This window comes from Eurosta solidaginis, chromosome 4 (genome assembly GCF_040869045.1).
Source record: "Eurosta solidaginis isolate ZX-2024a chromosome 4, ASM4086904v1, whole genome shotgun sequence".
Classification (NCBI taxonomy): Eukaryota; Metazoa; Arthropoda; class Insecta; order Diptera; family Tephritidae; genus Eurosta; species Eurosta solidaginis.
Genome location: NC_090322.1, coordinates 142,945,216 through 142,961,059, shown reverse-complemented (window position 1 = coordinate 142,961,059; position 15,844 = coordinate 142,945,216). Strand labels below are relative to the sequence as shown.

At 37.5% G+C, this 15,844-nt stretch overlaps 1 protein-coding gene across 6 annotated transcripts in view; it reads right to left on the bottom strand.

The window, feature by feature from the left end:
* Nucleotides 1–15,844, bottom strand: part of Vav (Vav guanine nucleotide exchange factor) — a 257,307-nt gene that overhangs the window by 163,923 nt on the left and 77,540 nt on the right. For all 6 annotated transcript variants that reach the window (XR_010952942.1, XR_010952944.1, XR_010952943.1 and 3 more), the window contains exon 3: nucleotides 13,726–13,800. Coding sequence is in view for 1 of the 6 variants with exons in the window: in XM_067783192.1 (XP_067639293.1) it covers nucleotides 13,726–13,800 (75 nt within the window). In the remaining 5 variants the exon portion in view is untranslated. The remainder of the gene's footprint in view (nucleotides 1–13,725; nucleotides 13,801–15,844) is intronic.

Genomic DNA, 15,844 nt, shown 5'->3' with positions numbered 1-15,844 from the left:
AGAATCGCCACGGGCTGTCTTCTTATGTCCCCAGAACACCATCTGCATAATGAGGCGAGAATACTCCCACTCAGGGAGAGAAATGAGATGCTGACCAAACAGTTCCTGTTGAATACCCAGAAACCTGGGCATCCCAACAGACATCTGATTGATAAACCAGCACCGCCTAGGGGTTTAAGGAAACATCTCCGTAAGCATTTTGAGGAAATACGGCACCTGAGAACCCAGCCGTATGAAGCGAAAAAACACAAGCAGATCCTTGGTGAACTCCATAAACAGGCGTCGGACCTTTATGTCGGGAATTGCCCGGTGAATCCAGTACTTAAAGAAAAGTCTCCAAAACTCGCGGAAGAGGAACGCATACTCCCCAGGGAAACGCGTGTCACTCTTGCTCAACTTCGTTCTGGATACTGTAACAGGTTAAACTCTTACCTATCCAGAATCAACCCCAACATACAAAATGTATGCCCCGCTTGCAATGTGTCCCCTCATGACACCAACCATCTCTTTAATTGTAATGTGGAACCAACGCCTCTAACACCCCTTTCCTTATGGTCCACCCCTGTTGAAACGGCAAGTTCCTTAGACTCCCGAGAGGATATTGATGACAATTTGTGATCGGTCGCGGCTATTAGGTGGGGGGAGCATTGCTACAACAACAACAACAATATAAGGAGGCATCTCCGTAAGGACTACGAAAAGATATGGCACACAAGAATTCAGCCCTTGCGTCGCTTGCTCTTAAACAGTATTAATTTGACTTGTGACGCTATTTTTGAAAAAAAGTGAACAAATTTTTGGTTTCGTTCAGAAGTGTGATTTTTTAATAGAAACGGTTTGTATTTTGAATGTGTTATTTTGACAATTGCCATTTTTTTTATTTAATTTCATGCAAAAATTTATTGGGTTATGTTTTAAATTGTTTTCGAAAATGTCATGCCCAAATATTGAACATTATTCCAATACTATAAAAATGTTAAATGCAAAGACAGGCCCACCATACAAGGTTATAGCCCATAACGTCTTTTACGATTTAAAGCCACTCCCAGAAAGGTGGGGCCAAAATTTTTCCACCAATGAAGACAATCAAAAAATTTTATGGCGTGACATTAAAGTCTTGCATGTTAATCAGAAAAACATGGACTGGTTTTTTTTTAATAAAACATCATATAAAGATACCAATTAACAAAAAGTGTGTGTAACAAAAATCAGCTCTACGCTTTTTCCAGCTTTGGGTTGTGTCGAGTAAGTATTTTAGATAAAATTTATATGTAAAGCACAGTAGAATTGAAAAAATCTTTTTTCGAATTTCTTTTTTTTTTTTTTTGTAACAATGGTTTTAATTTTTTCTTTTATAATGACTTATTCCAGGTTATGTTCACTCTATTTGGAAAGGCTAAAACTACCCATCGTAAAGCAGCGTGACACACAGCAATTAATTAAAAAGCATCATATACAAAACAATCATTATAAGGCTTATTATAAACACCTAATAAGTGATTAGTTTAATGCCACTCTTTAAATTAAAATTAAATTTAATTTAATTAATATATTAAAAATATAATAACGTAAACCGTAGGTCTAGTCCTGCTAAATTTTTCTGTTTCTATTTTCTATTTAGCTGGAAAAAGGAGACTTTGAGAGAAACTCAAAACATTTTTCCACTTAAAGAGTCACAATTTGACATAATACACACCAGTTCACGAAAAAATTTCAAATAAAGAGTAACAAGTCTAAATTACCTTTTATTGTATAAATAACGGCTCAGAACTAAAATATCTTAAGCTAAATCATTTTCTAAGATGGTTATTTTTACTGGGGAACTCAATTTGAATATTAAATCGCAAAAATGTATGTAAAAACATTTTTTTACATCTTCTGAACATTTGAGATTTTTTGAGTTGTGACTGTTTTTGATTTAGTGTGCGATATGTTCACGAAAATAAACTTTTAATGGACCATCAGTCTGGTTTCAGACCAAAAAGAAGCTATACTACGGCACTTATTTCTGTGGTAGAAGATATACGGGAGCGAATAGATGATAACTTCACGGCTTTCCTAACCCTTCTTGACCACTCCAAAGCCTTTGACTCTATTGACCATACTCTACTATGTAAAAACCTGGAAAGCATGTTTAATTTTTCCAGTCATGCAACCAACCTAATCAGATTTTATCTAGACGGCAGAATGCAGGCAGTATGTGTAGATAGTAGAAGATCAAACTTGTTAGACGTTTCGCGAGGTGAACCCCAAGGGTCAATCCTTGGTATTTTATTATTTGTATTGTACATTAATGACCTGCCTCGTGTCCTTAAGTATTGTGACGCCCACATTTATGCTGACGATGTTCAATTGTATACATGCTGTCCTGTCGATTGTATGAGTTCATATATAAGTAGGTTGAATCATGACCTTAGTCAAATAGGTGTATGGGCGTCTATGACCGGTTTATGTCTAAATCCTAGAAAGTAGAAATTTATTGTCATCCGCAGAAAGCCGCTAGCTACAAACTTGGGTGTTGAATGATGAAGTGCGAAAATCCAAATAAACATATCAGACGCTATTTTATAGTTTCACAAATAAGCATCAGATGTTTGAATATAAGGGCAAGTGATTTTTCGAACCCTTCTTATACGTACATATATCTTCAACTTAAGTATGAGCTGAGAATCATTTTAAAGAAGTATTTACTAAAGGGGTTTGCATCACTGATTTCGCTTATTCTTTCAGCCAATCGGGATATAGAATTTCTGAAAAAAATCGGCACCTTTTTCGGGAAACTTGCTTTTTTAACAACTTGAGGACAATTTGAAAACATGTTCGCCTTGGTCGTTTGTTTAAAGTCATTGTTCTTTATCAATTTTTGGAAAAAAATTATGTGAAGAAAGCAATTAAATTTATTATATAACATTTCTTTTAGTGTTTTAATAGCTTAGTGAATTCGGTGATACAAAATCCGTGTTAAGCTGGCATTGAAAGCGCCTGTTTTCTCAAATAACTTTTTGAACGGTTAGAAAGTGTTAAATTTCGCAATTGGAGTTTTATAACTGGCAGTGATGCGCATCCCTTGATACCCCTTTCGACCATATCTGACCAATTTTCGAGATGAACAATAAATGTCCTAGACAGTCTTAAAAGAGTAGACGATATAGTAACGCGCCGAACGCCGCCGCCACCGCCATCGCACCGATATTTTAGACATTCGGCGGCGGCGTGCGAAAAACGACGAAAATCGGCGGCGGCGTATATCTCTAATACCTACAAACATAAATAAAAATTCCATGTACTTTGTTTTTGTAAATTCGGTGGACAAATGTCAAAATCGTACTGCGCCGGAAGTTGATGTATCAAATCAAATAAAAAAGATTGTAATCAGCTGTCCCATGTCTCCATCATAAGCGGGATATTCTGCAAACGCTACCCTTTCATCCTTTTAAAAACCAGCCTTAAATAAATTTCTTCCAATTTAACCGCATTAAATCGGAATTGAGAGCAAACTACAAAGCCGCAACAAAGGCTTACAGCCTTCGAATATTTTTATTGGTGCTGAAACCCACCATTTGAAGAGCAATTAGTAATGGAGTGAACTTCAATTTATCTATTAGAACCTATACATGCCCGCATGCGGAGGACGCCCGGCTGAAACGAAATACCTCTCCTCAAGTACTCCTTATTAAACTCATATACGACCATGCTCCCTCCCATCCTCTTCAAAAAATGTGCGCTGAAGAAATTCCGAGAAACAGCTGTTTTTTTGTTTTTTTTTTGAGTCATAAGTCACCTTTTCATAGACCGGGTCACATATGGTGAATTTTAGTTTTTGTTCTATCTTTCGGGGCACCCTCCTAAAATATGCCAATAGATCAGAAAATGATTATTGCAAAGTTTCAGAGCAATCCGATAATGTTAAAAGGTGCTTCATTGAGGTCAAAGTTAGGAAAAACAGCGATTTTTCCAAAAAAATTTTAGTGTTTCGTCAGTAAAAGTGAAGCCATTTAATGCCAGGAACTTGACGTCTATGGACATTACCATTGATATTGTAATGTCCATAGACGTTTGCATGGAAATTAAAAATTAGGGATATCTACTATGACCTGATCTTATAAATGCTAAATACTGCTAAAAATAACCGTTTTATAAAAGTATTCTTAAGATCAGTCAAGTTCCTGGCATAAATGGTTTCACTTTTACTGCCGAAACACAAACAATTTTTTCTGAAAAATTGCTGTTTTTCCTAACTTTGACCTCAATGAGGCACCTTTTAACATTATCGGATTGGCCTGAAACTCTGTATGTATCATTTTCTAATCTATTGGCATATTTTATGGGGGTGCCCCAGCGGAAAGTCTAAAATTGATTTCTTGTGGCCACCTGAATCATGACCTTGATGATGCGTTAGTCCTCTGAGCTAAGTTAAATGCTAATATGCTTTGAAATCAGAGTTATTGTATTATGTATGTAGCTCAATTATCGAAGAACTTTTAGACTGTATGAATTAAATAAATAAATAAAAAAAGAGTCGCACGTGCAGTTTTTCAAGTTGAAAACTTCTTAATGAAATTCAAATAAAGTATCATGCAATTACAAGTTATGTACACACAGACAAATATACGTAAATGCATGCATATTCTATTTAAGATTTTTCATAAATAAAATTGCTTAATTCGAACAATTCTTATGAAATATAAAATGGAAATAATTTGAGTAGAATGAAAGACTTTTTTTGTATACACACAAGAAAAAAATTTACTTCATTTGCATTCTCAAAGAAAACAAATTTCCCAGTTGGTACATTAGAGTGGCTCGGTGCCCATATGGAATAAAATAAAAATTGCAAAAACCGCCCATAAATTTTAAGCTTAGGTTGAGATTGTGTCGGAGCAAACTTTTATGTATGATTGTGAATACCGCCGAGCTGTGGAGAACATAGGATTCAGCCCGCTACATATACGGTTCTGTCTACCGTAAGTTACCGACAAAGCTTGCACGGTTTTGCCAAAAGACGCTGAGCAACACCTTCAGAGGTTATAGGCTTTAGATTCAGTAAGTGTGATTTTTAAAATATACACTTTTCTGGGAAAGTGTACATTTCAAAACTCATACTTACTGAACCTAGCAACAAATTAGTTTAGTCATTTCAACAGAATAGAAATTCTCGCTCTTAAGTTAACAAAATTCTGTAAAATTGACAGATTCCTAATCAATCTAACTGATTTTTCTGTTAACACAACTGATCTCACTGGTCATTTCAACAGCGATCAACATTCAGTACATGAGCAAATTTCAAAGAAAATTTTACGCTCACTGCGCTAGCCCCAGCTTCGTAAAGATTGGGAATGGCCTTTTCGAGCGGAAGGAAACTCACTCATCATACACTGAAAGAAAAAGACTCGTAAAATCAACCAAAATACGGGTCAATTCAACCGCAATTTCTGTCAATTTTTATCCATCGCAACAAGATGTTGAATCAACTGCGCACAAATCGTTGATTCGTAATTGACCGTTTTAGTAGTCAAATGAACAAAAGAAAGTTGTTGCGACAGCTATGTACGAAAGTACCTATGTTGCCATATACATACATACGTAAATATGTGAATACATAAATACGCATGCTTGCTACATATACATACATATGTACACACTTACTAACCGAACTTCAATTGCTGGCGTACATCAAATATGCTGGCACACATTAAACATTATACACTTTATTATTTTGTTTTATTAAACGCACTTTCACCAAATTTTATATTTTATAATTTATTTTATTTATAGTTTTGAACTTCGCTTTGCAAATAGAAATGAAAATAGTAGTCACAAAACTGATTCTCAATTCTTTCGGTTGCAGCTCAGCTCATTCTCAATTTCTTCTCTCGCCTGTAGTGTCCACACCTGATTGTTTCGGACAAAACTTGTAGTATAAATGTTTGACATAACATTTTAAATAGAGAACTTGTAAGTTATAGAAAAGTAAGGAATCAAATCGCAGGAAGGTAATTCACCACTGGAGTAACTTACATGTAATTCGGCAAGTTTAATTCTCGTAACACTTTAAGTTGAAACGATTCCAAAACAACTCAAACTTTTATGTTGTCGGAAACATCAACATTAAAAAATGATGTTTTTTATTATCTTATCAGATTCGTTCACGTGAGTGAAAATTCGTAAAAACTCGAACAAATTTTACTAACTTTGGAAAAATCCTGTTCGTTCAAACAAAACTTTTGCAACAAAGGGGCGCAATTTTGCATTTCGCTTGGAGGAGAAGTTGTAAAATTGTACCCGATATATAGGTGTCTCTGTATCGCATAATTTTTTGCAGTGTTATGCACAGTAAATTAAAAAAGGTTTTTTCGTTTTGTATTGATAACTGAAAAACTAGTTTTTTGTTGTTTTCCAAATTTGTGTGGTTTTCTTATTTTGGTGTTTTTTTTAACAAGTGGCACCACCGTCATAGGTACAAAGTAGAGAGCGCAGTGAGCGTAAAATTCTCTTTGAAATTTGCTCATGTACTGAATGTTGATCGCTGTTGAAATGACCAGTGAGATCAGTTGTGTTAACAGAAAAATCAGATTGATTAGGAATCTGTCAATTTTACAGAATTTTGTTAACTTAAGAGCGAGAATTTCTCTTCTGTTGAAATGACTAAACTAATTTGTTCGCTTGACAAACGGTCGAATTAACCATATTCGATCAATTTCACCGAATCTCCGTTAAGTCAAGAACGACAGAACCGATTTGTTGATTTTACTAGCACCATTTCTTTCAGTTTATCTGCCTTGAATGATGGAAAGTGTCGACAAAAGATGTGATGGCACTTTGTGTATGCGAAAGGAAAGTTCTCCGGGAGATCGAAAGTCCAACCCTTGAAGAAAACGGCGTGTTTGGAAGGAATTTTAATGAGCTGTATGAAAACTAAGCAGATTTGAAAATAGTGTAATAAATAAAACCCCCAAGGCTTCACTTCCTAGGTCATGTTATAGGAATGGTTTTAGTCGCTGCGGCTCAGAAAAAATTCCTCGACACCAAGAATTCGTAGCAGAGGAAGGGGGATCATCACTGAGCGGGTTAGGGGGTTTAGAATATACCCGCGGCAGGTATGCCTGTCGTATAAGGCGACTAAAATACCCAATTGATTTCAACGGCTTGCCAGCGCAATATATAGCTTCTCCAACCTCCATTGCCAACCTCACCTACCCGTGGCGAATCTTGTTTCTTAAACAGCCGAGGCTCTGGCGATCCCAAGTTCCTTATGGATGTAGGGGGTGGGAGGCCGGTATGGTCTAGAAGGTTTCATGTGATCATACCCAATCGTTAATGGTGCTTGTTAACGGGCAAAGGGCCATCAACATCGCCAAGGCCTTGGGGGAGTATCCTTATCGCTATAACAACAACGAGACATAATCTCTCTTGTTGCTCCTGGTTGGCGCAACAGAAATGAAGTTGTTATTCAATGGCCAAAATTTCCAAGCGCTAATTAATGATGATGGTATCTGACGTTAAGAATTTAAACATGGGTGCCTTTAGCTCGAATACCGCCAAAACTTCGTGTAACTTCCAAAAACTCGACAAAATTCTATCAGTTTTTAGGAACTCGCCCGAAGTGTTTGCTTTCGGTACTTCGAAATTATAACAACAACGATCTGAATCCTTTTGAGCGGTTTCCATTTTCCGAGACCCCCAACTTTTCTATTTTCAAAAATTTTCGAAACTGGTGACTTTTTCGAAGATATAGAAGTTGGCGCCTCCGAGATCGGAAGACTATAGGACAACCTTAGAAACAGCACAAAACTTTCACATGACAACAGGGACGCACGCATACATACCTATAAGGACGTTGGTTTAACGTGGTTCCAAAGCATTTATTAAAAAGCAGCAAAATGAAATTGTTGTTGCATCATAAAAACAAGCAAAGATAAGTGATAGAACAATAAAATAAAAAAAAAATGTTTAAGTTAAACGGTTTTATTGAAAACAATACTTACATTAAAGAGTAATAATAATACTAAAATATAGAAAATAATTAGGTAGGTCCTAGGTACAAGTCATCACACTCCTCATCAATCTAGGGCGTTTAATTCTAATAGTCATAAGTAAGACCAACTGAACCTTAATCAGGTTATGCTACGCCTCACATTTTCAGAAATTTCACGCGCCCAACGCTTTTATTTAATTGTCTGATCAACGCCCTAGATTAATGAGGAGTGTGATGACTAGTACCTAGGACCTACCTAATTATTTTCTATCTTTTAGTATTATTATTACTCTTTAATGTAAGTATTGTTTTCAATAAAACCGTTTAACTTAAACATTTTTTTTTTATTATTTTATTATACTGAAATTTCACTAGCAAAATTTGAATTTATGTGCTCCAAAGTATTTTGACGTCTCTTCTAACGGGACTAGAATTTTTATACTGAAATTTCACTAGCAAAATTTGAACTTATGTGCTCCAAAGTATTTTGACGTCTCTTCTAACGGGACTAGAATTTTTATACTGAAATTTCACTAGCAAAATTTGAACTTATGTATGTGCTCCAAAGTATTTTGACGTCTCTTCTAACGGGACTAGAATTTTTATACTGCAATTTCACTAGCAAAATTTGAACTTATGTGCTCCAAAGTATTTTGCTGTCACTTCTACCGGACTGTATATAATATTTGTTCAAAGAGCCAAATCGGACAGACAAGTACGAGTTTTTTGAATTCCGACACCTGGCGTGAATTAAAGCGGTTTATATTTCTGTATGTCAAATATGATTTCCAAATATGAGCCAAATCGGACCACAAATACGATTTTTGTTAATATCTCGATCCTTGCGCCACCTAGCGGCGATTTTTTTCATAGGTCGCTGTCATGGAAGCTCAACGTGGAGGAGAGGGTGAAGAAGGCTTCAAAGGCACTTTATGCATGTAAAAGAATGCTAGGGTGTACGTGGGGCTGGGATTGAGGACATAATCTCACATAATACTTCATCGAAAGGGATTCTGGAATGCAAACAAGGCAACGAAAGGCCGATGGGTTGGCAAGGGAGGCCCAGCACTCATGGAATCAACGGTAGACGTTGAAATCAAAAGAAGACAGGAGTTGCATATGATACATAAAGCAGGAAAGACGTGCACAGAAGAACGGGCTGCAAAATTTCTAAGATCATGTGCAAATAATACGATATTAGACTTACAAAGTTGCTCACATCTCTAAAACGAAATGAGTAAATGCTCATAATGGGCATGCGTTCTGGCATCACATGCTTATAAGTAAGACGTCGTTAGTAACAGCAGTCTGGGAGTTCCAAGCTGCAGGAAGAAACGGTTGAACACGTCTGCGTTCATGTTTACAGGTCGCGAAGTCAAGGATTCAGCTACTTAGCCAGGCCCTTAAGAAATGGCTTTTATGTTGAAGTCAAATTGAAATGCCTTTGGGCTGCATGATAAATAGGATTCTGAGCTCATAAAAGCAAGGATGGAAGCAAAATAAAGAAAAGAAAACTGAAGTAAAAAAAGAAAAGACAATAGGAATAAGAAAGGAAAACAAAATAAAATAAAATAAAAAAAGGAAGGAAAAGGAAAGGAAATTGAACTAGATCCGAGGCAAATAACGAAACTGAGTTCAACAGGCAACGAAATGCAACCTGAAGCCGTAATCAACGCAAACTGAAACAGGAACCGAAGCAAGAATCAAAACCAAAACAACAGGTGGAACCGGCGAAGAAAATTACTTTTGACTATTGGGTAAATTTTCTTTTTTCGAACTTCTTTTGCTGCGAAATTGACTTGCTGAGCCGAAGAAAGCGTCTGCAAAGACGTCGGGTGCAGACGCTTTGTTAACTATTTCAGTCGTAGCTGGTTATGAGACAGTCCAAACCTTTCAGTCAGTAATTTAAATACATATAGTAGTCGTTGGGCTACCAACTATTCCATCGTACATCCGATTAGCACCATTTCAAAGGTAGTAATAAAACCTGTTGGCGGCCGCCGTGGTATGGTGGTAGTGTGCTCCGTCTACGACACCGAAGATCATGGATTCAAGTCACGGGAAAAGCAACATCAAAAATTTAGAAGCAAGTTTTTTTAATAAGAAGCTTTTCTAAGCGGAATCGCCCTTCGGCAGTGATTTGGCAAACACTCCGAGTGTACTTTTGCCATGAAAAGCTTCTCATTGAAAACTCATCTGCCTTGCAGATACCGTTCGGAGTCGGCGTAAAACATGTGGATCCCATCCCGCCAGTTTGTAGGAAAAATTTAGAAGAGCACGCGCAAATTGGAAGAGAAGCTCGGCCTAAATTTTCTTCGACATTGTATTTTTATTTATTTAATTAAACCTGTAGTGTGCGAATGTCACTTTGCGTGACTGTCTGCTATTTTTTCGGCAGGCAACGCTTTCAAGTCCCGCTGAGCTGAAGCCAGCTAGAAAGACAAAGGAAACAGAAGTGCTGCTAAACTTGTCCTAGTTAATTATTAATCAATAAATTTTTCACAAAAATCGAAAGCTAACGCAATCTAATTAATAATTATTATGATTTCTAATCATTATTTAACGTGTATCATCAGAGCTTAAGTATCGCAAACTATAACTGAAATGAAAAATGTACAACTGATTCCAGGAATACTAGTCGAGCACTACTCTCGTTGTAACTAGTTGCTTTATATTTACATGCATTTATGGCTACATGCTGCCACAAAACATAAGTACTATACTACAAATGAAGGAGTGTAAAAAAGAAACACAAGACAATTGACTGCTTTTTGGCTACAACAACAACAAAAATAAGACGCTGCTGTGCGCACCTCAGCTGGTTTTGATGAGAACGTGACGTAGCATAAATCCTCATACACCTTTCCATCCTCTTCAATATAAATATCATTCAAATATTCATGACCAGCCACTTCCCTCGCTGTTGTTTGATAATTCCAAACTGTTGCAGCTAAACGTTGTAAACTTTGGTTATCACTGCTGCTGCTGCACGCCCCAATTGCATTGGCAGCCCATAAACTGTCACCAACCGAAGAGCCACTTGCAGAAACTCGACTATTATTTAAACCACTTAAATTACTCAAAGTGGTACTGCGTGTATGTGGTGCATTCGTTGATGAAGGATTGTAGCTAGATGCCATTGTAGTCCCAGAGCTAGCACTCTTAACCGAAGTTTGTTCATCATCAAAGTTTTCAAATAAATTTGAAAATAAATCCTCCTCATAGTCTTCGGTGTCCTCAGTGCCATTTTCGATTGTTATATCGCTATTATCTTCCTCGACGGATAATGAGTCGCTATGCGAGATTCGATCCCAATAATCTGATGGACCATCAATGCTAGCATTCTTTTTGGGTTCGCTGTTAGCGACGCATGTGGAAACAAATATTGAGGAAAAAACAAAAAAACAAAAATACAAAAAACACACCAACATCTCATTGGGTCAAACACGTGCATACGTTTATATGTAATATACGTCCGTCGTTTGATAAAAGTTGATGGATTATTCAGGTCTCAATTCGTTGATACAGCGATTGATTGATTGATTAATTAGTTAATTGACAAATTCATTCATTATTAGCAGCGGCAGCAGCAAAATTAAAATACATACGAAATTGGATGCGAAAGTAGAATAGAGATCAGTAGTAGAATAGAGAATATTAAAGATATATAAATATGCATACATTTTTGTTTCATAGGCAAGATGTATAGACTTAATAATAAGTACAACATTTTAAATGGAGTTTTAACAATTTAACACGGCTAAGAAAAATTTGCAAGTTTAAAAAAATTTTATTTAACTACTTTCCTTCAAGCAAAATTCACTAACGAAACTCAGAACTATAGAGTATGTATTAGAGATTATGTAGTAGGATACATACACATGTACACATATAGTTTAGGCTAGTAGTCCACACCAGGCCTTATGAAATTTTCGGGCATTGCAGACATTCTACTGGGCAGGGTTACGCTAGGGCGGCTGCCGCTCTTGGCGTAGTAGAGAAACCACTGATATGCCCCTTAGGTAAATATAAAAACATTAAACCATTAAGTTCGTCTGGTATGGGGCAATGTGCTTACCTACAATACCGCAGGTCCCAGTTTTTTTAAGAGATCGGCTAGTTTCGCGTGTTTAGCAAAAGCTGCAAATACCAATAAGTTGTATCCATAAACGCTACAGGCTTATTAGCCGAATATTTTCCTTCTTCCACTTCTTAGCCTTTGACAGGAAACTAGCACTATCGCACCAAGGCGATATGGGTGTTAGATGCGTTCGTTTCACAGTGCAAAAGATGGTTGGGGTTGGGGTTGATTTCGTACAAGTAAGAGTTTAACCTATTGCAGCATCCAGATTGAAGTTGGGGAGAGTGATGCATGTTGTGCTGGGAAATCTGCTTTCCTTTACTGCGAGCTTCAGCTTTTGGACACTCAAAATGGGGTTCGCTGGGCATTCATCGGCAAAAGACTTTGCCACATCTTTGTGGATGAGACTGAGGGCATGTTTATGCATTTTTTTTTTTTTCAAACGGTTGAATTCTTGTGTGCCGGATTTCTTCATAGTGCTTGCGGAGATGTCTCCTTAACAAACCCGGTTTGTTCTCGTCTCACTGTGTCGATGATGTTCTGGCGACATAAGAAGACATCCCTTGGTCGTTTTGACAGGCCTGAAGCTTCCTCCAGTGTGTTTATTTTAAGCTAGGTGAACATATCGCAGACTCGTAGCACACAAGCGGCTGCCAAATTGCTTTATAGATAGCTAAGAGCGTTCCTTTGTCTTTGCGCAAGTGCTGCCAGTGAGGAACTTGAGGATTTTGTAACGGCTTTGAACTTATGATACAATTTCAGCTACGAGCTCGCCGAAATTCAGCGTCACTCCCAGTATTTTTGGTTGTAAGACAGTCGATAGCTTAATGCCATCGACGTGGATGTCCAATGTTGCCGAAATTGTACACGTTGTAAATAAGGTCGCGAGGTGCATAGTTCATCAAAGGGAGGACCGGAGAATGTTGCAATTATCGTGCAGTCATCCGCGAAGGAAGCAATGGAAACTCCCTCGGCTGGGGTAGGGGGGCTTCGATGTATAAAAATTAAACCACAGGGCGAGGTACTGTCACATCTGCTATGAACATGCTGTATAAAGATTAAGTGTGAGAAAGACAAGTAGAGGCTAGAGGCGTATTTATGATGAGCTATAACAAAATAAACTGGACTTTTCAAATAAATACAGACTTCAGCAATTTGTATATCTGCGACAGCTCGCATAAACATACAAGAAGTTCAAGAGTGCCTTAATGCCTTCTTATGCAAAAAAAAATTCTAAGCTCCACCACTGTAGCCTCCACTTTTACATTGATCGAGTATCAGTATAGTTAGTGTTAAAATCACCGTTACAAATCTGACAAGGTTTTAGTGAGCTTATGCAGTGAATTCGATAGGCCAAACTAGCGTGAAGTTTAGAAGGACTTTTCTGTTTATGGTAGTATAGATTGGTATGTAGCCAGTTGCTTTAAGGGCACCAAAAAAAAAAAAATAATAAGCAGCTCATTAAAGCGCCAAAAGCACTGAATGCTTAAAGCCTGGTGTGGAACCTAGCTTTGGATCGTTAGGAAAAATCAAGTTGCATAGGTGCGGCTGCTAAGGTCGTTGCCTAAGGTACGACTTCTTTATTTTACATGATTTTTACCTTAAAAATATTGATAAGCCGCACCCCGAAGTACGTCTATGTAAATTATCAATGATTTCAGTTACTTACGTTGAATGCAGATCCTTATAAATAGCTTCATCCGAATGTGATCGTTCGCTGGGAGATAATTGAATATTGAAACCTCTGAAAGAGAAAAATATTTTATAAGAAATGGTACATCCTAGAGGTTTACGCCGATCACTTCATCGGCGGCGTCGGCGTGGGATCCATAATATACCGGCGTACGCCGTCCTACCTACTATCAAAAACTTGATTTTCTTATTTAAAAAAGTAATATTTATTAAAGGTTTTGCTTATATAAATTTAGGGAAATCGAAGTTTTTGCCATTTCGTACCTCCCACGGCAACCCGTTCTATATGCTGGAGTAATCCTGTGGCGGAGGGACTGTCCTTACTTCACTTACTCCAGGGAGGCATCGAACCTTACTCCGGTCCTAGGGGCTGGTAATGCTGCGTCTGCCGAAAAAAATACAAATACCTAAAATGGTCACACTATTGTCTGTATGTCTCGTGCTTAGTTTCCCCGAAGAATATGTTCTGGCCTATCTCCTAATACTCGTCGTCGACGTATGTTCTTTAAATCATTTGTGACTCCTTGCCGTTCACGCCCATAGGCGACATACGGCCGCTATTATTGGTTTTTTAGTAGTCATGATTCTCCTGGCACAGTTTTAACGATTAGCATTAATGCTGGCCTAATGTTGATCAAGCCAAAGGGCGTCTCCCGTTTTTCGCTGTTTTTAAAAGCTAGAATTTCGGAAGTTTGAATAGTAGCAATCCCAACCACCATTCGTTACCAGGCCTCCTGCCCCACATACAGTATGCCAACACAGAACCTATAGGACTGCGACTTCAAATTCATACCTCCGTTGACGTAACTTTCCTAGAAGCTCTAGGTGAAGCTACGAAAACTTTCTGACGAATATTTTGTCACGCTAGGGAGTAACTATTCGATGAAGGATGCCGCTCTTGAAATCACATTTTTTTTGGGCCTACATATTCACATTTGTAACAGAAGCCGTAACGTGTAGGTGATATTTAAACTTGGTTTAGATACGCTGATTAAGTGTGAAAATCGAAATCAACGTTTCAGACGCTATTTTATGGTTTCGCAAGTTTAGACCAGAGGTTTGAATATAAGGCCAAGCGATTTTTCAAACCCTTATATAAGTACATATATCTTCAACTAAAGTATAGGTGAGAATATTTCCAAATGAGTATTTGAACCATTTGAAACAACATCTGAGATTGGACATTCTTCAACCGAATTCTGAGAGAGGACGTTTTTGAAACAAACTCTGAAACAGGACGTTGTTCAAACATTTTCTGGGATAGGGCGTTTTCGAAACGGTAATATTCCACTCCGCAGTCGATATAGTAAAGCGGGGACATTCGGCGGCGTGCAAAAAACGATATAAATCGGCGGCGTGTATCTCTTGATCATCCTACTAATAATTTAATAAAATGTCACCGTTTTGACTCAAGATGGGGAGAACACTTTTCACATGCAGAGCCCATTTTGGAATATTTTACGAAAAATTCAAGACTTTGATAAAAGAAGGACAATCGCAATTTGGTGGCAAAGTTAAGATCTAGCATATAGTAGAGTAGAGAAGGTATGCGTAGTGTAGGGTTGGGAATGTATATTTAAAGCCAGGATAACCACCATGCCAAATTTCAGCACGATATCTTCAGCACCTTTTGATTTAGAAGGGTTGAAAAACTTTACAATTTTCTTCTTGTAAATGTGGTGGGTTTCAAGCCCATTTTACATTGCTTTTACATTGCTCGTTATCAAGTCAACCCACTTATTAGATATTAAATTATCGCTTTTTTTTGTAATTTTCGAAATTTTCTATATCAAAAAAATTGGCGGAGTTATCGTTCGACTTCGCCCATTTTCAATACAAATCTGTTACGCGTCAAGATAATACAGTTTACCAAATTTCTTAAATAAATGCAAGGCGCGATACACCTCTGACCTTCTCTTCCAATTTGCGTTGTGCCCCTTTTAATTTTCACTACATATTGGAGGGACGGGACCTACATGTTTTACGCCGACTCCGAAAGGCAACTGCAAGGCAGATGAGTTTTCACTTAGAAGCTTTTCATGGCAGAAATACACTCGGAGTGTTTGCCAAATAACACCGGTTATAAAAACTTTTTC